The following is a 25,719-nucleotide window of genomic DNA, read 5'->3' as shown; positions in this document are numbered from 1 at the left end:
CTGGGGATGCCCATCCCCCGTTTCTGGGATACACTTGGTTTTATGTTTAAAAACTATGGTCCCCCCCAAAAAAATTTAAAAAAAGAATAATAATAAATAAATAAATAGAAACTATGGTCCCTCCTTGTGCACAGTTCTAATTAAATGGACCACCTTTTTTTTTTAATTTTTTTTTTTAATGTGTATTTATTTTTGAGAAAGAGAGAGAGACAGAGCTCGAGCAGGGGAGGGGCAGAGAGAGAGGGAGACACAGAATCCGAAGCAGGCTCCAGGCTCTGAGCTGTCAGCACAGAGCCTGACTCGGGGGCTCAAACCCATGGACCGTGAGATCATGACCGGAGCTGGAGTAGGATGCTCAACCGACTGAGCCACCCGGGCGCCCCTTAAATGGACCAACTTAACCAAAAGTAATTTAGAACATCAGTGGCCATGATGGGGAACTTTTCAGCTCCACAAACTTACGCTTCTCAAAATGAAACTGGATAGCCAGGCTCTAAAACTGTCATGACTGAATGGGATGTCTATCTGGACTGGAATTCTGAAGGTTCCAAACATGATCAGGAATCCAGAACTGCCTCTGCAAAACACACTTTCTGGACTGAGGTAAACAAACAGTTGAAGACAAAGAGGCTTCAGGGCACCTGGCTGGCTCGGTGGAGCCTTCGGACTCTTGATCTCTGGGTTCTGAGCTCAAGCCCCACACTGGATACAGTTTCCATAAATTAATTAAATTATATGTGTGTGTGTGTGTGTGTGTGTGTGTGTGTGTGTGTGTGTGTGTATGCATATATATATATGCATATATATATGTTATAGATATATATGTTATATATATATCTATAACATATATATATGTTATATATATATAACATATCTATATCATATAGATATATATATAACCCCCCACCCCGTCCTCTTTGTCTCAGGGCACACGGCAGACACCTTGCGCTCCAGGCCCACCGTCCTCCTTCCCTTCTGCACCACCTTCACCTCCCCTACATCCTCAGCTTCCCCGTTCCAATTCCCTTGCCGATTTTCCATTTTCCTTTGACTCTCTGCCTGCTTCTTCCTATCCTGAAGCTATTCAAACATGCCTCTTTGGGCCTGGGTGTCTCAGTTGGTTGAGTGTCCGACTCCTGATTTCGGCTGAGGTTTGTGGGTTCAAGCCCCACACCAGGCTGTGCTGACAGCATGGAGCCTGCTTAGGATTCTCCTTCTCTCTCTCTCTCTCTCTCTCTCTCTCTCTCTTTCTCTCTCTCTGCCCCTCCCCCTCCAAAATAAGTAAATAAACATTTTAAAATATATTTTAAAATAACAATAAATAAAATAAAATGCACCTCTTTAAAGCTAAGTCTCCTAAGGATCCAAATAAACCCCACATTTCTTACATTCCCTAGACTAAGGCTGAATTTTGAGCCATAGTTAAAGAGTTTCCTAAAGTGACGAAGGACCCCCCCCCCCCACAGGTTTGTTGAAGAATTTAACACACGTATTCAAACTTGCCAACCTAGTCTCTCAGAGTTATATCAGTTAGTCCACATGGCTCATAGGTGAGGGCCAGGCCAAACTCTGGATGAAACTAGCCCAATGGGATCATCCTGAAAGGGATACAGAGAAACAGACCCCTAACTTTGGCAAGATGCTAGAACACTTCCTGGAAATCTTCAGGGAGCAAGTATAGTAGCCTTTCCTAAAACTGTTGATTGGAACAAAAGTCAGGCTTGCACACAAAAGCCTGATGAACCTGTTCATGACCATTATAATCAACTCCAAATTGTCTTTAAAGAAAATTCTGGTCTTCCCTTAGATGTTGAATCCACCCAGGAAGCATTTAACTATGTTTATGAATGGGCTGAACTGGGATTTTTTTTTTTTTTTTCTTTTAGTTAAAAGGACCAGGATGGAATGGGAAACTATGTCCACTCCCAACTGAGTTAGTCTGGTAAACCCGCTCACTTACACCTGTGATGAGTCTCCTAATAAACCACTAAAATTCTCAGTTTTCAATTCCAGCAAATGCAGTCCCTAAACAATACCAAAACCTCCTAGTTTCGGCTATTTTTGCAAAGGGCCAGGACATTGGGATAAAACTGCTATCATGCTGGGGCGCCTGGGTGGCTCAGTCGGTTGAGCGTCCCACTTCGGCTCAGGTGATGATCTCGCGGTCCGTGGATTCGAGCCCCGTGTCGGGCTCTGTGCTGATGCCTCGGAGCCTGGAGCCTCCTTCGGATTCTGTGTCTCCCTCTCTCTCTGCCCCTCCCCTACTCACACTCCGTGTGTGTGTGTGTGTGTGTCTCTCTCTCTCTCAGAAATAAACAAACATTAAAACTGCTATCACACTAAGCGCTGTGGGCACCGCATCCCTCCAGCCAGTCTTTCCAACGTCCTCCTAATTCCCAACGTTGGGCTCCAAGGAGCTACAGGGGCTCTTGACACAAGCCACCGGCTGCTATGAGGGACTCCAACTTGCCTTCTACAGGACTTTCGTCTAGGACCTCCGAGCAAGAAGTAACGTGGTCATCCTTCGGCACCTGCTGCCCCTCTCACCACTGCACGCTAGTGACATCTGTTCCCAGAGAAAGCCAGTTTTTCACCGTATTTGATCCATGCGGTGCATCTTCGGTATTCCAGTTGGTAAGGATAGCCACTATTCTCTTTACTTTCACTTGGGAGCATAAACACACTTGGACAGAAATGCCCCAGGGTTCCAGAGGGTCCTTACTTTTCAAAGATCTTAAAAGCTGACTTGGATGATATAAAGTTTTCTGTAGGCTCTACTTAATACGATACATAGATGATACATCTTTTGGCCTTAAAGGGACGTAAAATCCCCTGAAGAAAAACTGCAGTTTGCTCCAATCCGGTTTGATTCTAGGAAACCTGATCTCAGAACAAGAACTCCATTTGGATCAGGCAGTCTTCCTGAACTTCCCAAAACCTAAAACCAAGCACCAATTACAAAGTTTTCTGGAATTGGCTGGCTAGTCAAAATTGGGTTCCAAACATCTCTCTTATGGCTCAATCTCTATATGCCCTACTTAAAAAATGAAAGATCAGGGGCTCCCAGCTGGCTGAGTCGGTAGAGCACGCAACTCCTGACCTTGGGATTATGAGTTCGAGCCCCACATTGGGCATAGAGCTTACTATATGTATAAAAGTGAAAAGGAAAAAATGAAAGGGAGACATAGCTTTGGGGACTTTAAGGAAAAGCTTAATAAGACCCCTGCCCTCAGATATCCTAACTCTTTTTTCATAAAGTTTATTTACTTTGAGAGAGAGAGGGAAAGAAAGTGTGAGTGGGGGAGGGGCAGAGAGCATCCCAGGCAAGCTCCGACTGTCAGCGTGGAGCCCAACTCCACAAGCTATGAGATCATGAGCCCAATACCAGGCTGGAACTCACGAACTATGAGATCATGACCTGAACCGATATCGAGGGTCAGACGCTTAACCAACTGAACCACCCAGGCGCCCCAGCTACCCTAATTGTTAACTCCCCTTTTCCTCTGTGTAATGAGAGGGAATGGAATGCCTTAGAATACTCATCCACAAAAACACAGGGACCGTCATCGACCCACAGGGTATGGAGCCAACAACCAGACCCTACGGCACGGGAATATCCCCTCACGGCCATTCCTGCCACTAACTACCCTGTTAGTTGAGGCCGCTGAAGGAAAAATCAGGGGACCCACTTCAGCCATCCTTGTATTTTGGCCAAGGGTGAAACCACAAACATTTATGCCAACAGCACGCCTTTGGGGCAGCTCATGGCTTTGGAATGTTGGCTAACAGTGAGGCTCCCTTACCTCGACTGGGAATGGGATAAAAACTGGCTCCGGCTCCAAAATTTATCAGGTGCCACGCTGCTGGCTGCTCTGCCTATGAGTGAGGCTCCTGGGCATCCCTGGGGACCAAAGGAAACCACCTTGCAGTATTTCTGCCAAAAACGATGCTCTTAAGGAAACCGACAGCCAAATCTGTCACTGTCCCAAGGGATGTCGTCCCAAGTGATAATTTGCAAAATTCGACAAGAGATACCCAACAATTGGCCCCAGAGAGGGAAAAACAAAACAAGACTGGAAATCTATTCATTGTTGGCTCAATAAAGAGAGGGAACTCCGGTTCGAACCGAATTAACAATCTGGCCCTACCAGAAATTCTAAACTTCCCACTACTTGCCTCCATACATGCATTGAACCATTGGTCTACTGACAAAATGATAGTGTTTGTGAACCCACATCGGCGGAGAAAAATTAATAAGGCTGCAAAAAGTGCCTACTTCACTTACCCACCTGTCCAGAGTGCAATCCAGGGAAATCTCTTCGCACTATGGATTTCATACATCTCACCTTGAAATCCTGTTCAGAAAGATAATCCCTACCTGGGTAACTTCTCTCAAACTTTGTAGTGATGGGGAAACCCATTTTTCTGGTCAGGTGCCTCAAAAGGTCTGTGTTGTTTGGCTAGTTTTAGCACACTTTTATCGTGCATCCTACCCTCAGTCCTCAAGGTTAGCTGAACACGCTAACGACACCTCGAAGATTGAACTGGAAAAATCCGTATAGACCTTCCAGGTCCTTGGCTGAAAACATTGCCATCAGTCCTTCTAAATCCCAGCTCTACCCCCTTTGGAACTTGTAGACTCTCACCCTCTAAGGTAGTCACAGGACATCTAATGCACTTGGCCCCTGCCTCCTCTGACCCATAGTTGACAAAAGGAGACACATTCCAACATTTTAAAGGTTTAATTGCTTCTATTAAAAATAACCATAAAAATACGGGGCGCCCGGCTGGCACGTCGGTGGAACGTCCAACTCTTGATCTTGTCATTGTGGGTTCAAGCCCCGTGTTGGCGGGAGAGATTACTCCAAAAAAAAATTCTTTAGGGGCACCTGGGTGGCTCAGTCGGTTGGTCGTCTGACTCTTGCTGGTTTCAGCTCAGGTCACCATCTCACAGTTTGTGTGTTCGAGCCCCACGACCAGCTCCGTGCTGACGGTGTGGAGCCTGCTTGAGATTCTCTCTCCCTCTCTCTCTGCCCCTTCCCTGCTCACGCCCTCTCTCTCAAAATAAATAAATAAACATTTTTTAAATAAAATTTTTAAAAAACATAAAAATAGGGGCACCTGGGTGGCTCAGCCTGTTGAGCCTCCGACTTCGGCTCAGGTCATGATCTCATAGTTCATGAGTTCAAGCCCCACATAGGCTCACTGCTTGCAGCAAGAAGCCCGCATCAGATCCTCCGCCCCTTTCTCTCTGCCCCTCCCCCGCTGGTGCTCTCTCGAAAATAAATTAAAACATTTAAAAATTAATTAATTAATTTAAAAATAATAGCAAATAATAAATAAATAAATAACATAAAAATAAAAATAAAAATAAAAATAAAAATAAAAATAAAAATAAAAATAAAAATAAATAGCCATGCTTTGGTACAGCAATCTTTTCAACATCTGTTTCCGGAAGATGAAGACCTTAGGCATCACACCTTGCAACCTGGAGATTCTGTTGGAAGAGACACCTCCACAAAGCCTCTTCCAACTTGCTGGAAAAGCCCTTCCAAGGTACTGCTAACATGCCTTTGTGCCGCCAAACGCCAAGGAATAGACTCCTGGACTCACGCGACTCATCTAGAGAAAGCACCACACCCTGACCGGCCTGGCACGCCACCTGATGGCCTGAAAGCAAAGACTTCCCAGAGTTGGAGCAGAGGACATCCGCCGAGACAGCTTTGCTGAGATGTCCCGACCAGGCCTGGGTTCCTCTTCCTCGCCATTGGCTCCTACTCTCTCTCTCGAAAGAAAATGCTCTTGTCCACATTCCCTCAAGCGCTTGCAAAAGGAGGAAACCTCTCCTTTTGATTATGACCCTTTCAGAAACAGCCTCATCACGATCCCGAGGCAAACTAGTTTTCACTTGCCTTTTCTAAAGGAGTAAAAGGTTCAGGAGTCACAAAAGTCTTTGACCTGGGCTATTATTTGACTTTGGGTTCTTATCCAAATCCATGGTCACTGAACTTGCAAACTTACAGACTGTCTTATTGGATAACATTTGTTTTTCCAAACAGTTCTTTTGAGAGAACGATACTGTTCTCATACATCTTTAAAGTTTTGCTATTTTTGCAAAAAGTTCACCAGCTATCGCGTCCTGCTCAGACCTGCACCGTATCCTCCCCAGTGTCCTGGGGAGGCCATTGCCAATTCTTCCCACATGCTCCAGAGGGACCCACAACTCTGCTCTCAGGGCCACTCAGCAGGACTCCCAGGAAGCATTGTAACTGTGGCTTCACCTCAGTAGGGAGAATTTTTCTCCCCTAAGTCAAAGTAAGTACCAATAAATATTTTCAGTTGGCTACTTTCAGACCTATAGTCCTGGTTTAGACCCATTATACAATTTGGAATTGTTAGGTTACTTCTGTTTGTATTTTTGTGTTTTGCTGCCCGTCAAACTTTTGTAAAAATGATGTAGCCAATCAGGAGATGATCTCCAACGCTTATGGCCTTGGTGAATATATACTATATACTTTTTTAGTTTTTTTTAATGTTTTATTTATTTTTGAGAGCGGGGGAGGGGCAGAGAGAGAAGAGGACAGAGGATCCAAAGTGGGCTCCGTGCGGAGAGCCCGACACAGGGCTCGAACTCATGAACGGTGAGTTCATGACTTGAGCTGAAGCTGGACTCTCAACCCACTGAGTCACCCAGGTGCCCCTCAACTCTGGTTTCAAATGATATGTTCCCACCCACTCCTCCACTCCACATGAGTGACATCACAGCTTGGCCTTCATAAATATCTTAGCATTGCCTCTGAAAGATAAAGACTACAGGGCAAGGCACCTGGGTGGCTCAGCTGGTTGGGGAGCTCAATCAGTTAAGTGTCCAGACTCTGGTTTGGGCTCAGGTCATGATCTCACAGTTTGTTAGTTCGAGCCCTGGCACCGTGGGGCTCTATGCTGACAGTGTGGAACCTGCTTAGGATTCTCTCTCTCTGTCTCTCTCTCACCCTGTCTCTCTCTCACCCCTTCCCCACTCACGCTCTCTCCCTCAAAAATAAATATTAAAAAAAAAAAAAAAAGATAAAGACTCCATTTAAAAACAGAACTACAAGGGGCGCCTGGGTGGCTCGGCTGGTTGAGCGTCCGACTTCAGCTCGCGTCATGATCTCACCACTCATGGGTTCGAACCCTGCGCTGGGCTCTGTGCTGACAGCCTCAGAGCCTGGAGCCTGCTTCCGATGCTGTGTCTCCCTCTCTCTCTGTCCCTCTCCCGCTCATGCTCTGTCTCTTTCTCTCAAAAATAAATAAATGTCAAAAAAAACACACACACACACACAAAACAGAACTACAAAACAATTATCCCACCTGACACACAACACCAATTCCTTAGTATCACTAATACCCAGGAAGTGTGTTCAAGTTTCCTCGATGGTGTCCTGGAAGTTTTGAAATCTGCATTTGTGAACTGTATTCACAAATCGCCAAGAGCCGGAAAGACCCCGGATGTTCGCTGACAGGTGAAGAGAGAAACATATTGCAGGTAATGGATGCAACAGCAGCGAGCCCTGCAGGCACAGCAGTGGTGCTCACAAGCACAGCGCTAAGCGTATGAGTCCATCCGTATGAGAGTCTAGAAAAGGCAGAAACTAGAGTGAGAGAAAGCAGCCCTGTTTATAGGGGTCGGGGGGTGGGTAGGGACCGACCGAGAAGGAGCAGGAGGGAACTTCTGGGGCTGATGGAAATGTTCTAGGTCACAGCTGTCGTGGTCATTATACGGATGCACACATTTGCTAAAACTCAGTGAACTGGACACTTAAAAGAGACGCATTTTATTATGTGTTCATGATACTTCATCAGATCGCTTTTTGAAAAGCGTCTGGGTGACTCAGTTGGCTAAGCGCCTGACTCTTGATTTCGGCTCAGATCATGCTCTCACGGTTCATGAGTTCGAGCCCCGCGTCCGGCTCAGTGCTGACAGTGTGGAGCCTGCTTGGGATTCTCTCTCCCTCTCTCCACCCCAGCCCTCCCCACCTGCGCAGGCTCTGTCAAAATTTAAAAAAAAAAAAAAAAAAAAATTAATTTTAAAAAAAGCAGAACTACAATGATCTCACCTTAAAAAACAGAAATTCCTTAATATATTTTAAGTTTCAAAGGACTATTCAAGTTCCCCCAAATATCTCATAAATGCTTTAAAGTCTGCGCTTTTGTCGATTTTCTACCTAAGTGTAATTTGCATACAGAAAATGTGCATTTGTAACAAGCTTCCTCAGTTACTCAGGTGTAGGTTGTCCCCAGGTAGGCTGACCATGTAATTCATCCCCCTCCTTGGGACACCTGGAGACACAGTGGACCTGGAAGCTGACCCTGTCTTCGGGAGGCTGGGCTCCCCTTGCAGAAGCCACGCCACCCGGTGAAGACCAGTAAAAGACCTCCTCTAGGGTGGCGCCACAGGGCCAGCAGGGGGCGCACTCACACTGCATCAGTTGCAGACCAGTCAGGAAAATCGGCTCCTTGCAAGTCCACATGGCTTTAGCTACTACTTACCGCTCCAGCAGGAGGAAGAAGGGTTTCCCCTCGCTCCGGCAACAGCCGAGCCAGTGAGAGACAGTCACAACTCGGCCAGTGAGAAGCCACGATCCTTTGAACTCCCAGTTTGCGCCCACAGACTTTGCGCTCATAACAACCTTCCGGAAGTCCCCTCTCTCCTCTATAAAAGAGCTTTCCTCTCTTTTGTTCTCCAGGCGCCGAGGGTTTTGCTGTAAGCTTCCTTGCCCTGCAATTCCTAAATAAATCCAGTCTTGCTGGTAAAATGACTGACGGCTCCATTCTTTAATATTAATTTATTCGGGGGAGAGTGCAGGCGGGGGAGGGGCAGAGAGAGGGGGACAGAGGATCCAAAGTGGGCTCGGCGGGCACTGACAGCAGCAAGCTCCATGTGGGGCTCAAATTCATGAACCGCGAGATCATGACCTGAGCTGAAGTCGGACGCGCAAGTGACTCAGCCGTCCGGGTGCCCCCTCTGACAGCTTCATTCTTAACGTTAACAGAAGAAAGCAACTTCTGGCCTGAGTGAAACCCGGGAGCTGATGGGCTGTGGTGCCACGTCCAGGGCAATGCCAAGCTGCCGGGCCCCCTTACAGAGGGAGGCTGGACGGTGGGTGAGAACGGCCGACCCAACCACAGGCTCTCCGAGCTGCAAGAACTGTGCCTTTTCCTAGGGCCTCCACCTCCTAGCAAGAAAGGAGTCAGCACCGTGCATTGTTTTATGGAAGGTTCCAGAATATTAGCTCAGAGTGTGGTTTCCCTAAATCAGATTCGATGTTTTCCTTAATTCCACTGTAAACCCAAAGACAGAGCTCAAGGGGAAAAAATTCTAACCCCTTAACATGCTAAAGTCCAGGTCCTTTGTCGGTACTACAGTGAACAAAGCAATCACTAATCTCAATACATTTCCTAATAGATCTGTATCTAACAGCATGCAAACAAAATACCTTGTAGACCTCACACACTTACCTACAAATAGAGGATTCCTGGATTATCCGCCCTGGGCAAAGTCTAAACCAAAGTCCACCTCCATTAGCTAGGCGGTTCCCAGAGAGCTTCTGAAACCCTTAGGAAATCCTTCCTCTCATAGGCCTGCCATAAATTCCAGGAGACTATCTATGTTTACATTTAAATACATCTAAACGAATGCAATTAAAAATTCACTTCCTCCACATCTGGCCACATCCCAAGCACTCAATGGCCAGTGACTAGTATACTGTGCCACCATATTGCACAGACCTGGACATCTCCATCACTGCTCCACAAAGTCCTGCTCTCCAACAACCTGTTACATGGCATGTCCTTCAGCCGTTTTTTCAACAAAGCCCCGGAGGCTTCTACTAGGGGCCCACACTGATGCCATGATTAAGCCTCACAACCAAATATAAACTGAAGCTTGAGTAAGCAGTGGACAAATCGTAGCAGTGGGGACACCTGGCAGGGAGTACTCTACCAACAGCCTTCAGCTCCTGGTCAAGGTCCGAGGTGTGCCCTTGACCAAGTCTTCAACCCCTGAGAGCCTCATTTTCCGCATCTATAACATGACACAGGTGGACTGGGGCTCCTTCCGGGTCTGACATTCTAGAACTCTTGAGTCCAACAAGGAAAAGCGTAACTTAAGCAAAATTTAATTAACATTAGTTAAAAATAAGCCAAAAGAGGACACCTTGGTGGCTCAGTTGGTTAGGCTTCTGACTCTTGATTTGGGCTCAGGTCATGTTCCACAAGATGGAGCCCCATGCTGGGCTCTATGCTGACAGTGCGGGGCCTGCTTGGGATAGTCTCTCTCTCCCTCTTTCTCTCAAAATAAATAAACATTTAAAAAAAAAAATAAAGGAAATAACCAAAATAGTCATAGGAAAAATGTTCTTCTGAACTTAAAAAAAATTTTTTTAATGTTTATTTATTTTTGAGACAGAGAGAGAACATGAACGGGGGAGGGTCAAAGAGAGAGGGAGACACAGAATCTGAAGCAGGCTCCAGGTTCTGAGCTGTCAGCACAGAGCCCGATATGGGGCTCAAACTCACGGACCATGAGATCATGACCTGAGCCAAAGTCAGACGCTCAACCGACTGAGCCACCCAGGTACCCCTGTTCTTCTGAACTTTAAATGCTGTCCTGGAACCTGCATCTTAGGGCTGGATCAAAGGCGGGAGGAGGACAGCACCCTACCGTGGCCTGACTGTCCAAAGTTCAGGCCCTCAAAGATACACTGTTCTCTTTGTGAGCTCATATGCCCTTTAGGAGGCCACTTTTATAACTGCCCAGCACTATGGCAAAGATTGTAATCCCTACAGCCACCCTGACACAGGCATTATCATCTCCAATTCACAACTAAGGAAGCTGAGGCCCAGGGAGGTTAAGGAACATGCAGAAGCCGAAAGCAGCTCACCTACAAGAGGCAGAGCTAAGATTCGCATCCAGGCCCCTTAGCCTCTTGGGCCAGTGTCCCACTTTTTGGACAAAAAAGAGCTTTCATTTACTTACAAGGTGCCGGCCACTCTGCCAAGCACTGGATACACTTTCTTTAACACTCAGAACAACCCATGAGAAAATGGGGACACGGAAAGGTCAGGCAGCTTCCAAAGGGGCAGAGGCTGAATTCATTTCAGTAATGCCAATTAACGTTTAGTTAGCAAATTACGTTTTCCTTGTTGGACTCCAGGGTTGGTTCTAACCACTGCCTTCCCCAGCCTTCAGGGCCCCTATCTCTTCAACATTGCCTTCCACACCAAGACCATGTGACCACTCTTAATTATCTAGGATGGTAGAGGTTTGGGCCTCCTTCTCTGCTGAACTGTGGACCCCAGAAGATGAGGACCAAATTTTCCATGTGGGTGTCCCTCCGTGGCGCTTTGCTCTTTGGAGGCATCCAGTAAAACTTGTTAAATTCATGGGCTTGGCTGTCCTAGGGCAGGAGGCTCCTCTTTCAACATGGGGTGTCAGCTCAGATGTCCTTAAAGGGCTCCCCACCCTCGTATGTCCACTCTCCAGTATCCTGGGGTTTCTGTGGGCCAAGCCCTTGTGACCACGGCCGTTGTCACAGCCCCACCCACACTCCCTTTGGCAGTCATGCCGGGCACCTGAGGCTCACCTCAGCCAGGCATCCTGCCCACCTGTCCCAAGACTACTCAGAGACAATATGCGATTGTGAATGTGCCACAGGCAGCCCTGTACACACCATGGGTAACGAAAAGCACACACACATATGCTTGTGCACACACGGGAAGCGTCTAAAACTATCCAAGAACTATTAACTGTTAGAAGCTGGTTAAAGAAAGATAATACGTATAGACTGGCTATTCATCATCCTCATGAAGTAAATAAAAGCCTGGCCTTCCACGTGTAGACTGAAATCAGTATCTTCTTTTTGGGGTGAGCGCAGTGGAAAGTACACGGGTCTGGAGACAGAAGACCTGGCAGGGGCTGCCCTCAGGCTCTTGTGGCTGGATGACCTTACAGAGACATTGGGTCTCCCAGAACCTCAGTTTCCTTCCTCTCTTCACAGCGGTGAGACCCCTGCCATCCTTTCTCCCAGGTAAGTTGGGCAAACCGAATGAGAAGAGAGATACACAAGCCCTTTGTAAACCATGATTGCCAAGGTCACTTGGCCAATATGAGGCAGAGCCTGATCCAAGACCCTGACTCCAGGCCCTCCTGTTTCCCAAAGTCAGTTGCTTCTATCATTTTGCCAGGAACTTATAGTTAGTGGGGCCATGACTGCCACACAGCCAATAACAAAGGGAACAGAGCAAGGTTCCCCTTAGAGATCTCCTCTCCCTAAGAACGCTCAAAACTGACCTTGAGGTTAGGAAAGGCTTCTGATGGCGTCAGAAGTAGGGGTGGAGTCAAGGCACCCCAAGAATCCAGCACTTACTACACATCCAGTTGCTGTCTTTTCCAGGGAGATGTCACCATCCACAGGAAGCCAACCTGGTGGGTGGGACCCAAGGTCAGTGTGATGCCCAACCTCCAAATCTGAGGAACCTACCCCAAATCAGGAAGCAGCTCATTCTTAGTGGTGTGTCAGGCAGACTAGGCCCGGCTGCAGGCCCCAGTCCTAGTGAGGCCTTCCCAGACTTGCCCTTACTCAGCTCACGCTCAAATACTAGCGTGCCTGCTTCCGATTCTGTCCAAGGTAATGAAGGGTAACCTTGAGGCTGCCCTCCCCGCTCCAGTGGGAAACGAGCCAGCTCACGATCTCCAGCTTCCTCTGGGGGCTTCTATCTACCCATGGCCCGTGGAGGAAGGCCGGGGGTGGTCCGCTGCGAAGAACAACCCGTTGCCCCCATTGTGTAAGATGCTACCAGGCTCAATGGAGCAGTTAACCTTTAGAGGGGATGGGTATTTTCTGCTCCTCCGTTAACACCAACTCCGCGAAAAAGCCGAGGCAGACAGGAAAGGGACTGCATCTCTGCAGCCTCCGCCCACTCGGGTACCCACCGAGGGGCTCGCCTGGCAAGCTGGTAATCTGCACCCCACCTCTCAGGGGATCCGGCAGGCGATGCACCACCGCCCGGAGAACGCCCTCGGATTAGGGGGCTCAGCGGGACCCCGGCAGGGGCTCCGGCGCGCTCGGGCACCGGGCGGGGCGGGGCGGAGCGCCAGGGATGCGCATCGACCCCGCCCGGGGACGGCGCCGCGCCGAGTCCTCCCGCAAACGGCCTGCGTGGCCGCGGCGCCGTCCCCGGGATGCGCCTCAGGCCGCCGGCGCTGCGGGCCTTGAGGCGCATCCAGGCCTCGGCGGGAGGGCGGCGAGTCGGAGAAGCCGGGCCCGGCCGCGGGCTGGGGCGGGGGGCAGGGCGGGCTGGGGCGGGCGGGGGAGGCCCGGGCGCTGACTCGGCGTCCGGGCTGCTCGCCGCTCCGCGCGCCCCGCTTACCGGCAGATCTGGATGGCGGACGGGGTCTCCGCGGCGGGGCCCGACATGCTGGCGGCGTCGGCGAACGACTGAAAGAGAACGCAGGTGTCTGGCAGGCCTGGCGCGGAATGAATGAGCCCGGGCGGCGCCATGGAGGGGGAGGGTGGAGGCGGGGCCTGCGCGTCGGAGGGGCGGGACCTAGGCCCCGACGGCGAATCGAATGCGGTCTCCTGCGCAGGCCCCGCCCCCGCGCGCCCCGCCCCTCGGGCCGCCGCCGGCGCCCGGGGCGTCCGGTTCTGGCGGCGGTGGGGCGCGGTGGGGAGCCGCTTCCAGAAGGTTCGGCGACTGTTGGGCGGTGCCGAGCGCGGCAGCCGCGTGGATCAGCCTCGCCCCGCGCCGCGCGTGTCCGCGGGGGGGAGGGGCCGTCCCGGCAGCCGACGCTGGGCGGTTGCGGATACAGCGCCCCGGGAGGTGAGCGAGCCCGGGCTCGGAGGCCCTGGGGCTGGAGTGCGGCAGGAAGGCCTGCGGGGGTCCGCCTCCGGGGCTTGCACTCTCGAATCAGCCCCTGACGGGAAATTGGAGGTCCCCCCATCCCCCGTAAACGAGCATTTATGGCGGAGCTGCTGGGTATTGTGCTGGGAGGGCACGTGGGTGCGCAGAACCCGGAGTCCGGAGCCGGCGAGCTGGGCTGCAGACGACCAAGGACCCGGGATGGCCTACACCGCCGGCTGCAGGCAGGGAATCCGCCTACGCGGTCCGCTGCAGACCGCCTCGAGCTTCGTGCAGGATTTCCTGGAAGCCCTGAGCTTTTGCTTGGGGGTGTGCGTGCGGGCGGCGGTAGGGCGCCCTAAAGATGGTGAGCTGTTCTGTTGCACAGCCCAGGTCAAGTCTGGGTTGCAAAATAGGCTTAACACACACCAAAGAGGGAAAAGGTGATTACATCTGTGTGCCAGAATTGCAGAGAGCTTTTTACTCCGTATAAGATGTGCCTTTTCCACATTTGTTACCATGAACATAAATTGCTTTTGTAGTCAGATTTTTAAAAATCAAATAAAACCCACAAAATAGGCTCTTCAGTGAGATTTGAAAACCCATTTATACTAACCTAAATAGCTCTGAAGGAATCCTGTCTCATCCTGGTCAGTCCCGCATTATCAGACCCTAGAGGCAGCCCAGCTCATGTCTAAGTCCTTGGAATAGAGGGGACAGTCCGGATGACATCTATGTTTTAAGACGATTGCATTAGAAATTTTGTTTTCTAGCGAGAGTTAAATTGATGCAAGCACCAAGGGTCACCAAGCCTATTTAACCACCACGTCGTCCCAGGATGGGTCCCAAAGGGAATAGATTTCTTAGGATGGGACCTAGCAGCAATAAACCAGATTTGGAGCCTTAGGCAAGGCAGTTTCCTTACCGGTCAATTGGTAATATTTACCTGACCTTCCCCAGGAGAAATGAGGTAATGAATGTAAGGGGCCCAACACATCAATAATTTAGGGCCTTCCTTCCTTTTTGTTCTCACCTTTCTTACTCAAATGTCCTGTCTCTCCAAACAGTCTTCCCAGACGGTCAATGCAATGGAACAAGTCTTTACTAGGGCCCTGCCCTTTTTGTATAGGTGAGAGCATTCCCATGAAGTTGGATACCTTTTGTTCTTCGAAAACCTCAAAAAATCTGATTTGGAGACAAATCCGGGACACAAGAAACCTGACTGTGACCACCTGCTGAACCATATTCCTAGACTAGGGAATGGGCTGAATGGTTCAGGATTAAATAGACTGGTCCCTCCCAGAGGGAGACAAAAAAAGAGATCTGGGACAACATCTGTACCTTTGGAAAAGGGTGTGGCTAAGCTTTGGCCCAAAGACAGCATCTGTCAACACTGTCCGTGTGACAGCTCTTCTTGTAGCAGAGGGAGCCAGGGAACATGACCTTTCAGCCCAGATATTGTTGTGTCCTGCTTCTGTAGAGAAAATGATGCTCCAGGATTAACCACTTGTATGTCATTGCCAGTTGTTTATACTGTTGCCCAGTGTTCAAGGTCAGCAGTGGGGTGGGGGGGGTGGGGGGGCAATCCCTTAGCAAAGCCATTACCAGTTAGCTTTACTACAGCGCTGGTGGATTTACACTGGTCTTTCACCTTACAGCCTCCCTCCTTCCCACGTCAGGTTTTTCCCTATTTTCTCAAGCTGTTGAGCCATTTCCGTCCCTGTCTTTCGGGGCAAAACTTCTCAGAAAAGCTGTTTATATATACACCCTCTGTCGTCTGTACCCCCCTCCCATTCTCTTCTGAACCCATTCCATCCCTGGGTTTTGTCTCTACAGCTCAGTTTGTCAAGGTCACTAATTCCTTCCCAAGTTGCTAAATCCAGTAATCTGTTGTCAGAAGTCATCTCTCTCGAAACGTGAACTCCTTGCCTTCCAAGACACCCCACGCTACTACTTTTCTGGCCACTTTGCTGGGTCTGCTCTGCTAGTTCTGCCATGTGGGATGCCCAGAACTCTCCCCCGAATTCTAGACTCTCGCCTAGACTCCTAGACTCACTAGACTCCTCATGCCTGGACCTCACATCACCCCAGTGGTGTTCTAGGCATCTCCCACTCCCCCTGAGACTGCTTCTCCCAGTCTTCCCCGTTACAGTTTCTTTTTTCCAATTGTTCAAGCTAACAACTGGGGAGTCACCTGTGACTCATTTCTCTCCCATCCCTCATCCAACCCATCTGCAAATCCTGCCAGCTCTGCATCCAGAGTAAGTCTAGGCAAGCCAGTTAAGCGTCTGACTTCGTCTTAGGTCATGATTTCATGGTTAGTGAGTTCGAGCCCCGTATCAGGCTCTGTGCTGACAGCTCGGAGCGTGGAGCCTGCTTCAGATTCTTCCTGCCCCTCCCCCGCTCACACTCTGTCTCGCCTCAAAAATAAATAAACATTAGAAAACATTAAACAAGGAAAGTAAGTCTAGAATGTGCCCTGTCTCCCTGTAGCATTCCAAGCATCGTCCACACCTCTGTCCAGATGTCCTCATCTCCGCTCTCCCCGTGCTTGCGTGGTCCCCACCGCCATGACCCCTCAGAGGGTCCTTGACTACAACTAACACCTCTTTCCTCAGGCACCCCCAAGCTTCAGCCCTCACTTCCTTGGGTCTTTACTAAAATATCACCTGTAAATAAGGCCTTCCCTGACCACCTGTCAAAAGCTGAGTTCCTCAGTAGTCCCTAATCTCTCCCTGGCTTAATTTTCCCCTTAGCTCTTAATGCCACTTAGTATATATTTTACTCATCTATTTTTTTTAATAAGTGAGTAAGACAGTTTTGTTTTTTTTTTAACGTTTTATTTATTTTTGAGACAGAGAGAGACAGAGCATGAACAGGGGAGGGTGAGAGAGAGAGGGAGACACAGAATCTGAAACAGGCTCCAGGCTCCGAGCTGTCAGCACAGAGCCCGACGCGGGGCTTGGGCTCGCAGACTGCGAGATCATGACCCGAGCCAAAGTCAGACACTTAACCGACTGAGCCACCCCGTTACCCCAATTTACTCATCTATTTATTTTGTCTCTGCCAACCATGTTTTTCATTGCTGTATCCCAAGCTCCTAGAAGAGTGCTTAGCACATAACAGGTGCTCAGGAAATATTTTACAGATGATTGACTCAACAGAGGTTTACCAACAGCAACGAGTTGAACTACCTCAGGTATTTAATTAATTCTATTTAATTTCCCCACTCTTTCTTTGGACTAGAAATAGTATCCACAAATTGTCATTTAAAAAAAAAACTTACAGGGGTGCCTGAGTGGCTCAGTGGGTTAAGCGTCTGACTTCGGCTCAGGTCACGATCTCACAGTTTGTGAGTGCGAGTCCACGATGGGCTGACAGCTCAGAGCCTGGAGCCTGCTTCAGATTCTGTGTCTCCCTCTCTCTCTCTGCCCCCTCCCCCGCTGGTCCTCTCTCTCTCTCTCTCAAAAATAAACACTTAAACATTTTTAATAAAAAAACCTTACATATATTATTTAAATAATCTCTGAAAATTTTTCTGGAAAGATATTTAGGAAGCTATTGACACTGGTAACTTTTGGGGAAAGGGGGGTTAGACCTTCGCTTTCCATTGATGTATTTTTGTACTATTACCATCTAACCTCTCGACTGTTTTATTATTTTTTTCTTTTTTTTTTTATTTTTTTTAACATTTATTTATTTTTGAGACAGGGAGAGACAGAGCATGAACAGGGGAGGGGCAGAGAGAGAGGGAGACACAGAATCTGAAACGGGCTCCAGGCTCTGAGCTGTCCGCACAGAGCCCAACGCGGGGCTCGAACTCACGGACCGCGAGATCACGACCTGAGCCGAAGTCGGATGCTTAACCGACTGAGCCACCCAGGCGCCCCGCGACCGTTTTATTATTTTTTTCAAGTCAGTAGGGAGTATTGGATATGAAGCAATGGGGACCCTCATACACCAATGGTGGAAACGTGAGTTAGGTGGACTCTTTGAAGAATAACAACCAAAAATAATTGCTAAAGCTTGAAACTGCCATAGTCTTTGACCCAGAAACTCTACTACTGGGTACATCTCCAGTGTATTGAGCGTGAGGTCACCCAGAAGGGCTTCCAAAAGGATTCACAGCGGCACTGTTTGTGATAACCCCAAACTGGAACTCAAATGCCCGTCGGCAGTGCACCAGATCAGCGGATCGCAGCACGCTCATCAGCGCCATACTGAGTAGCCGTGGAAACCCACGAACTGCAGTTGCACACGACGAATCACAATGTGGGGGGAAAGAAGAAACATCCCAAAGAACGTGTAGGACCAAGCCATGCACGCAAACAGCGAATACTCTATTCGTGCCAGTCCCAAAAGGGTAAGGGTTGGCGAAGATGTGGAGAAAAGGGAAGCCTTTGACACTGTTACTAGGAATGCAAATGGGTACAGCCACTGTGGAAAACCATATGGCAACTCCTCACGAAGTGAAAAAGAGAACCACCTTATAATCCAGCAAGCCCACTTCTGGGTATATGTCCAAAGGAAATGAGACCACCATCTCGAAAAGGTATCTGTGCTGTAGTGCTCATTGTAGCATGATTCACATTGAAACAGCCTAAGTGTCCATTAACGGATGGACAGGATCAGGAAAATTCAATATATATAAATTATATATTATAATTTTATACACACACACACACACACACACACACACACGATGGGATACTATTCAGTCTTTAAAATGAAGGAAATCTTGCCATTGGCAACAACATAGATGAGCCTGGAGAGCATTATGCTAAGTGAAATAAGCCAGACAGAGAAATATAAATACCGCACAGTACGATTCAGGTAGAATCCTGTAAAAAAAAAAAAAAAAAATGTTGAACTCTTAGGAACAGAGAGTAGAAACGTGGTTGCCAGGGTTGGGGCTTAGGGGAAATGGGAAGAGGTTGGTAAAATGGTGCAAGCTTTTATCTGTAAGATGAATAAGGTCTCAGAATCTAATGCATAACGTGGTAACTATAGCTGAAAACGCTGTATTGCATAACGGGAATTTGCTAAGAATAAATAAACAACTCTGTTAGGAAAATATAAACAGGTGGTAAAAGAGTGTTGTCGGCAAGGAGGGTCACAGGGAACGAGGTGAGTGGGGGCGGTATTCACGTTTCTTCTCCTGACCGGGGTGATGGTATACGGGATCATTATTTTTTTATGCTGTAAATGTAAGTTTTATATTTTGTTTTTAATATGTATTTATTTATCTTGAGAGAGACAGAGACAGCACAAGTTGGGGAGAGGCAGAGAGAGAGAATCCCAAGCAGGCTCTGCACAGCCAGCACAGAGCCTGATGTAGGGCTCCATCACAGGAACTGTGAGATCATGACCTGAGCAGAAGTCAAGAGTCCGACGCTTAAGCGACTGAGCCGCCCAGGTGCCCCTGAATACCGTGTCTTAAACTGAAGATTTGACTCCGGCGTAAGCATGAATTTATCACTCAGAGCTGTGAAAGAGAAGGGGCCAAAGAAACACCGGGTGCATGCCCCTGAAACTGCCTGTGTGTCCTTGAGCACCATTCACCTGACCCATGCCTGGAAAGGGGTGAGGCAGAGGCGGGGTAACAGGCTGGGGGCTGGCTGTAGACCCCCAGAGAAGGGCTCCCGGGAAGTGCACTTAGCACCACGTATCGGTGTCACTGCCGTTGCCTCCTTCACATGGGAGAGCAGGCCCTCTGAGTAAATGCAGAGACCTTTCTGCGAGCCTTTGTCCAGAAGTCACATGAAGCTCACCCTTGGGGAGCCCCAGCAGACTGCCAGAGTCAAGGGACCTTCTGTGACTGGGTGGGAGATGAGTCGCAGACAGAGGAGGGAGGCCGATCAGAGAGAGAGGGATGTAGGCTTAGGAGCGAGGGCCCCAGGCCGTGCTGCATGAGCCCCGTGCGGCCTCGCATTGTCTCCTGATGCATCTGTGCCCTGGCTCTCTTGTTAGGAGACACGGGGAAACGACAGCGACTGCCCCGCTGGTTGTTGGACGGAAGAAATAAGTTGATATCATAAGGCACTTGGAATAGGATGTGGCACAAGAGAAAAGGTCAGCTTAAGTTTTCGTGAACCAGCTTGTGAAGCCCAGTTGTCCTGAGGTCCTGGGGGCTCCGGGGATGATTTGATCAGATGGGATGCCGTCTGCCTTGTGCCAGAGCACTCTAACTGGGGTCCCGGAAGAAGACCCCGATTAGTTCAAGCAGGCACCAGTACAAGAAAAGGACAGTGCTGGATTCTCCAAGGCTCACCATGTCCTTTTGGGTGTCAGGCACCAGATGCAGCCTGGAAGGGGCCACCTGGCCCCTCTGCGCCCTCTGTCTCCTTCTGATGTCAATGACATCTAGCTGCTGTTGTTGTTGTTGTCGTCTTAATGTTTATTTATTTTTGAGAAAGAGAGTACACGCGGGGGAGGGGCAGAGAGAGAAGAAAAAAGGATATGAAGCAGGGCTCGAACTCACGAACCTCGAGTTCATGACCTGAGCCAAAGTGAGACACTCAATCGACTGGGCCACCCAGGTGCCCCAATATTTAGCTGTTTTACTAAAGATTTGTTTTTCCTCCTAAGAGATGCTGGACCCTTCGTGATTCTAGCAACTTGTCTCTATTCAGTAGCATCTTGTCTACTGCATTGAGTGGACAAGCCCCTCCATCTGTTGCCAGCAGGAAACCTACAAAGGCTGAGCATGGCCTCCGTCTCAGGGAGGACTACAGAGGCTGCTTAGAGACCTCACTGGTACCCAGCCCACTCCTAACACCTGTAAGATCAAGCCCTGGGGCTCTGACCCCACAGTGAGCCACTCTGAGGAAACCCAGACCTGATAAACCACCGGTTTGAAAGCAGGACCCATAATCCAAGAGGACAAGCAAAGAACAAATTGGTCCTTACACGGAGAAGAAAAACACCCAAGGGTTTAGAATAGACAAGAGATGCACTTTCCAAGTGAAGCATTCAGAAATCATCCCTTCGACTCGTAAGTAGGTCAAACTGTAAATCTAGAATTATAGCCTTGTCCGGGTGCCTGCATTAGAGTGTTGGTGAGAGATGATCTTCAAAGTGCCTTTAGAGGTGAGAGTTCCCTTCCTTTGTAAGCCCGTGGCCCTTGGGCGCTGTGTCTGAAGCTCTGTGGCTCCACCTAGGGGCCGAGCCCCCAAACCTCTGCATCCTTCCCTAGGCCCTGGCCCCAGCCTGGGTTCCACCCGCCTTCAGATCCTGCTAAAAATCAAAATAAACTTCCCCTTACTAAAACTTATACCAGGAACCCTGTGATTACAACAAAAACCACTCAGAGTGAGAGAAATTCTATTTTTTTTCCCACACACGTGATAATTAAAAAAACTGGGGTATAATTACAGTTTCTCAAAGGCCCTGGGGGAAAAATGATGCTGGTTTCATGCATCAAGTAATTGCTGTTTGAAGAGTCAAAGGGCCCTAATTTGCTAGAGATACTTAAATCAGATCCCACATGGTTGTGTGAGTCGCGAAGAACCCTGGAGGGCACAGCTCCCAGGCTCCCAGCCCCACCCCCTGTTCTCTGCCTGTGACAGGCTCCCCAGAGAAGCGACTGCTGTGTAACCAAACCCTTGCCTGGCAAGAGCTTTGGGTGACCCCTCCAAATGCTCATCTAAATGCTCAGGTCACTGAGGGAACAGAACCGCTTTTATGCCTCAGCGGTCCAGTAACACAGGTTGGATTTGGTGTTCGTGTCCTTAAGAGGGTTCATTTCATAATTGGTCTTGGGAAGGCTGACTAGTTGGGTGAAGAGGTTAAAGGGAGGGATCCAGGGGCGCCTGGATGATCACGATCGCGCATTCATGGGTTCGAGCCTGGCATAGGGCTCTGTGCTGACAGCTAGGAGCCTGGGGCCTGCTTTGGATTCTGTGTCTCCCTCTCTCTCTGCCCCTCCCCTGCTCATGCTCTGTCTCTCAAAAAATAAAATAAAACATTAAAAAAGAAAGAGGGGGGAAGGATGCAGAGCCCTGCAGCAGGGCCCCACCTTCAGGCACACCTAGCTGTGTGGCTTCAGGTAAGTTCCTTGACCTCTCTGTGCTTCAGTCTCCTCATCTACAAAATGAGAATAACAGTAAACACCTCATAGGGTTTTTATGAGGTATCAGTGAGTTAATACATAAAAGTCGTTGAGAGCAGTGCCTGGTGCATAGGGAGGGCTCAATAAATGGTAGTTGACAGTATGACTAGTTAATGAAGATTATTGTTGTGCATTTAACAAAAATTTATTGAGCATTTTATACATGCCAGGCCGTGTACTGGGCACCACCATCATGCCTATGATACCACACAGAAACCATCTAGATATTTTTTTTAAGCTGATTTATTTGGAGAGAGCGTGTGCACTAACAGGGGAGGGGCAGAGAGAGAGGGAGAGAGAGAGAGAGAGAGAGAGAGAGAGAGAGAATTGTAAGCAGGCTCCGTGGTGTCAGCACAGAAGCCTGACGCAGGGCTTGAACTCACAAACCGTGAGATCATGACATGAGCTGAGATGAAGAGTTGGAAGCTTAACCTACCGAGCCACCCAGGCGCCCCAGAAACCATCCAGATATTTATACATAAGGCATACGTGCAGGAAAATGCACAGTCATAATCGTACAGTTGATTATCACAAAATAAATACACCCATTAGCCCCCCAGACCGCGAATGATGACATCACCAACACCCCAGAAAGCTCCCGCCTGTGCTCTCCCAGAAACGGCACCCCTCCCTGGTACAGACGATCGCTGTGTACAACGTCGGTGTGACAGGTGGCCGTGGCTGCTGCCGGGAGCAGTGGTCTGCTTGCTTTTGTCACTGCATAGCATCCATCGCATGAGCATAAGCCTTCGTTACATTTCCGACCCAGCATTTCCAAAAGCGGTGTCCTTACTCCTCACTCTTGCTAGACCACTGTTCTCTGGCTCTCAAGTCCTCTGAGCCTGCCGGCCATCACTGCCCGGTAGTCTTCCGGTCACGGAGAGGTCATGGCCCCACATTCCTTGTCAAAGTGCTCAGCTGCCCCCGCACCGTTTATTCTCCCACGTTCCGTGTGTCCTCTGCTCTTTTTGCCCTCTTTTCCTGCCCTCTTTCGGGTTGTGGGTTTTTTATGGTTCCACATCATCTCCCCATCGTGTCTTCTTAACTGTGCCTGTTCCCAGTGCGTGCTCCGTGGACCCCTGGCGGTCCCCGTGTCTAACAAATATACAGGGTTTTCTCAGAAGCTTCCTGATGTGTGGCGAGACTATATCATGAAATCAGTCGGTATTTCGAAGATCTGCATAACTCAGGGAAGCAATATTTTTCAGATGACTAACGCACGATGTTACATAATCACACGTGGGTAAAAGACCCATTCAAAATGCCAGATAGGGCGCCTGGCTGGCTGAGTGGCTGGAACGTGAGAGTCTTGATTTCGGGGTGGTGAGTTCGAACCCCACATTGGACATAAAGCTTACTTTTTTAAAAAGTGCCAGATAGGGGCGTCTGGGTGGCTCAGTTGGTTAAGCCTCTGACTTTGGCTCAGGTCATGATCCCGCGGTCCGTGGGTTCGAGCCCCGCATCAGGCTCTGTGCTGACAGCTCGGAGCCTGGAGCCTGCTTCTAATTCTGTGTCTCCCTCTCTCTCTCTGCCCCTTCACAGCTGGTGCTCTGTCTCTGTCTCCCTCGAAAATAAACATCAAAAAATTTAAAAATAAATACATTAATTAAAAAGTGCCAGATAGATCAGTGGAATTAACGTAACAGAGCATGACGAAGCAGTATATCCATATGGTTTTGGATTCTGTATTGCAGCTGACCTTGAAGGAGTTAGCACCTGTTGGGTTTTGATGTCGTAGCAAAGAAAAGTATCCACAAGTTTCTGAAAAGACTATTAAAACATTAAAATACTCCTCCTTTGGGGCACCTGGGTGGCTCAGTCGGTTGAGCGTCCAACTTTGGCTCAGATGGTCCGTGGTGATCTCGTGGTCTGTGGGTTCGAGCCCCACATCAGGCTTGCTGCTGTCAGCCTAACAGTGTAGAGCCCGCTTCAGACCCTCTGTCCCCCTCTCTCTGCTCCTCCCCTGCTTGCGCCGTCTCCAAAATAAATAAGTATGAAAAAAAATTTTTTTTAAATACTTCTCCTTTTCCCAACGATATATTTGTGTGTGTTTTCATACGCTTCCATGGGAACAACATATCAGAACACGCGGAGTGCAAGAGATAGGAGAATCTAGCTGTCTTCTAGTAATGCAGATAGCAAAGAGATTTGCAAAGCTATAAAAAACCATACCGCGCTTGTCTCCAAATAGTTTCGTTTTGAAAAAATGTATCATTGAAAAGATGCATATGCTGACAAGTAATGCACGTATTGTTGTTTCTAGTGAATTAACACGTAAAGCTTTAAAACTTCTTTTTAATCTCTACTAGAGTAGATATCGATAGGTATAATCTACATAAAGTTGAGTTTAAAACGTCTTCCAGGGGCGCGTGGGTGGCTCAGTCGGTTAAGTGTCCGACTTTGGCTCAGGTCATAATCTCACAGCTCGTGGGTTCCAGTCCTGCATCGGGCTCTGTGCTGACACCTCGGAGCCTGGACCCTGCTTCAGATTCTGTGTCTCCCTCTCTCTCTGCCCCTCCCCCTCTCAAAAATAAACAATAAAATAAAATAAAATAAAATAAAATAAAATAAAATAAAATAAAATAAAATAAAATAAAATTGAGTGTCTCACTTTGGCTGAGCTAACAACACAAGTGGATGAACTTTCCAGTACTTCTATAACAAAGTAGCACAAACTGAATGGCTTAAAACAATAGACATTTATTTTCTCACAGTTCTGAAGCCAGAAGTCCCAAATTAAGATGTCAGCAGGGCCACGCTCCCTCTAAAGGCCATAGGGAAGAATCCTTCCTTCCCCTCTTGCTTCGGGTGACCCCTGGTGCTCCTTGGCTTGAAGCTGCATCACCCCAATCTCTGCCTCATCTTCACAGGGCCATCTTCTCTCTGCCCTACTGTCCTCTTATCCTCTCCTCTTTTTCTTTTTCCTTTAAGTAGGCTTCATGCCCAACACAGGGCTTGAACTCCCAACCCTGAGATCAAGACCTGAGCTGAGATCAAGAGTTGGACACTTAAACAGCTGAGCCACGCAGGCGCCCCTGTCCTCTCCTCTTCTCATAAGGGCACCGATCCTTGGATTTAAATTTTTTTTAATGTTTATTTATTTCGAGAGAGAGAGAAAGAGAGAGACAGAGACAGAGAGAGCACAAGCAGTAGAGGGGCAGAGAGAGGGAGACACAGAATCCAAAGTAGGCTTCAGGCTCTGGGCTGTCAGCACAGAGCCCAATGCGGGGCTCGAACTCTTGAGCTGTGAGATCATGACCAGAAGCTCAACTGACTGAGCCACCCAGGTGCCCCTAGCAATGTTTGGATGTAGAGCCCACCTTAATCCAGTGTGACATCATCTTCAATTAATTCCATCAGCAAAGATCCTATTTCCAAATAAGGTCACATTCTGAGGTTCCAGATAGATGTGAATTTTTAGTCTATTTTTACTGACCCCACTCCAAATAGTTTACTACTGAAAAGAAATGCCCTGAGCGGGGTGATATATCAGGAAGTAAAGTCATATGGGGGAGGGGGGACTACAAATGATGGGGGGTGGAACTGGCCTCACCACTGCGGGACGGGAGCCCCTCAGGACCCGGCCCGCCTCCCCGCCTGGCCATGAGGTTAATAACTAGGATTAAGTTATTACAGAGCCTAGCTGGGCTGTGCTGGACCTGGTGACAGAGGACAGGGACCACACACCCCCAAGGAGCTACAGGTCCTGGAGAGAACACACAGGACCGGAT

At 48.8% G+C, this 25,719-nt stretch overlaps 1 protein-coding gene and 1 long non-coding RNA gene across 4 annotated transcripts in view; one reads left to right on the top strand and one right to left on the bottom strand.

Annotated features, from left to right (window-relative positions):
- Positions 1–13,600, bottom strand: part of ACOT7 (acyl-CoA thioesterase 7) — a 101,221-nt gene extending 87,621 nt beyond the window's left edge. Inside the window, exon 1 of one of the 3 annotated variants that reach the window (XM_078452507.1) lies at positions 13,411–13,600. In XM_078452507.1, the coding sequence (XP_078308633.1) occupies positions 13,411–13,541 (131 nt within the window). In that variant the 5' untranslated portion in view covers positions 13,542–13,600. Of the gene's footprint in view, positions 1–7,387; positions 7,459–12,973; positions 13,268–13,410 lie in introns of those variants that run through there. The other 2 variants (XM_078452503.1, XM_078452505.1) reach the window with 2 other exon arrangements.
- Positions 13,601–13,648: 48 nt separating this feature from the next.
- Positions 13,649–15,198, top strand: LOC132673407 (uncharacterized). Its single transcript, XR_013557730.2, has 2 exons — positions 13,649–14,245; positions 14,946–15,198. It is a non-coding gene; the product is annotated as an uncharacterized LOC132673407 (long non-coding RNA).
- Positions 15,199–25,719: the final 10,521 nt, after the last annotated feature.

Source organism: Panthera onca, chromosome C1 (genome assembly GCF_046562875.1).
Source record: "Panthera onca isolate mPanOnc1 chromosome C1, mPanOnc1 haplotype 2, whole genome shotgun sequence".
Taxonomy (NCBI): domain Eukaryota; kingdom Metazoa; phylum Chordata; class Mammalia; order Carnivora; family Felidae; genus Panthera; species Panthera onca.
This window is presented reverse-complemented; position numbering and strand designations above follow the sequence as displayed.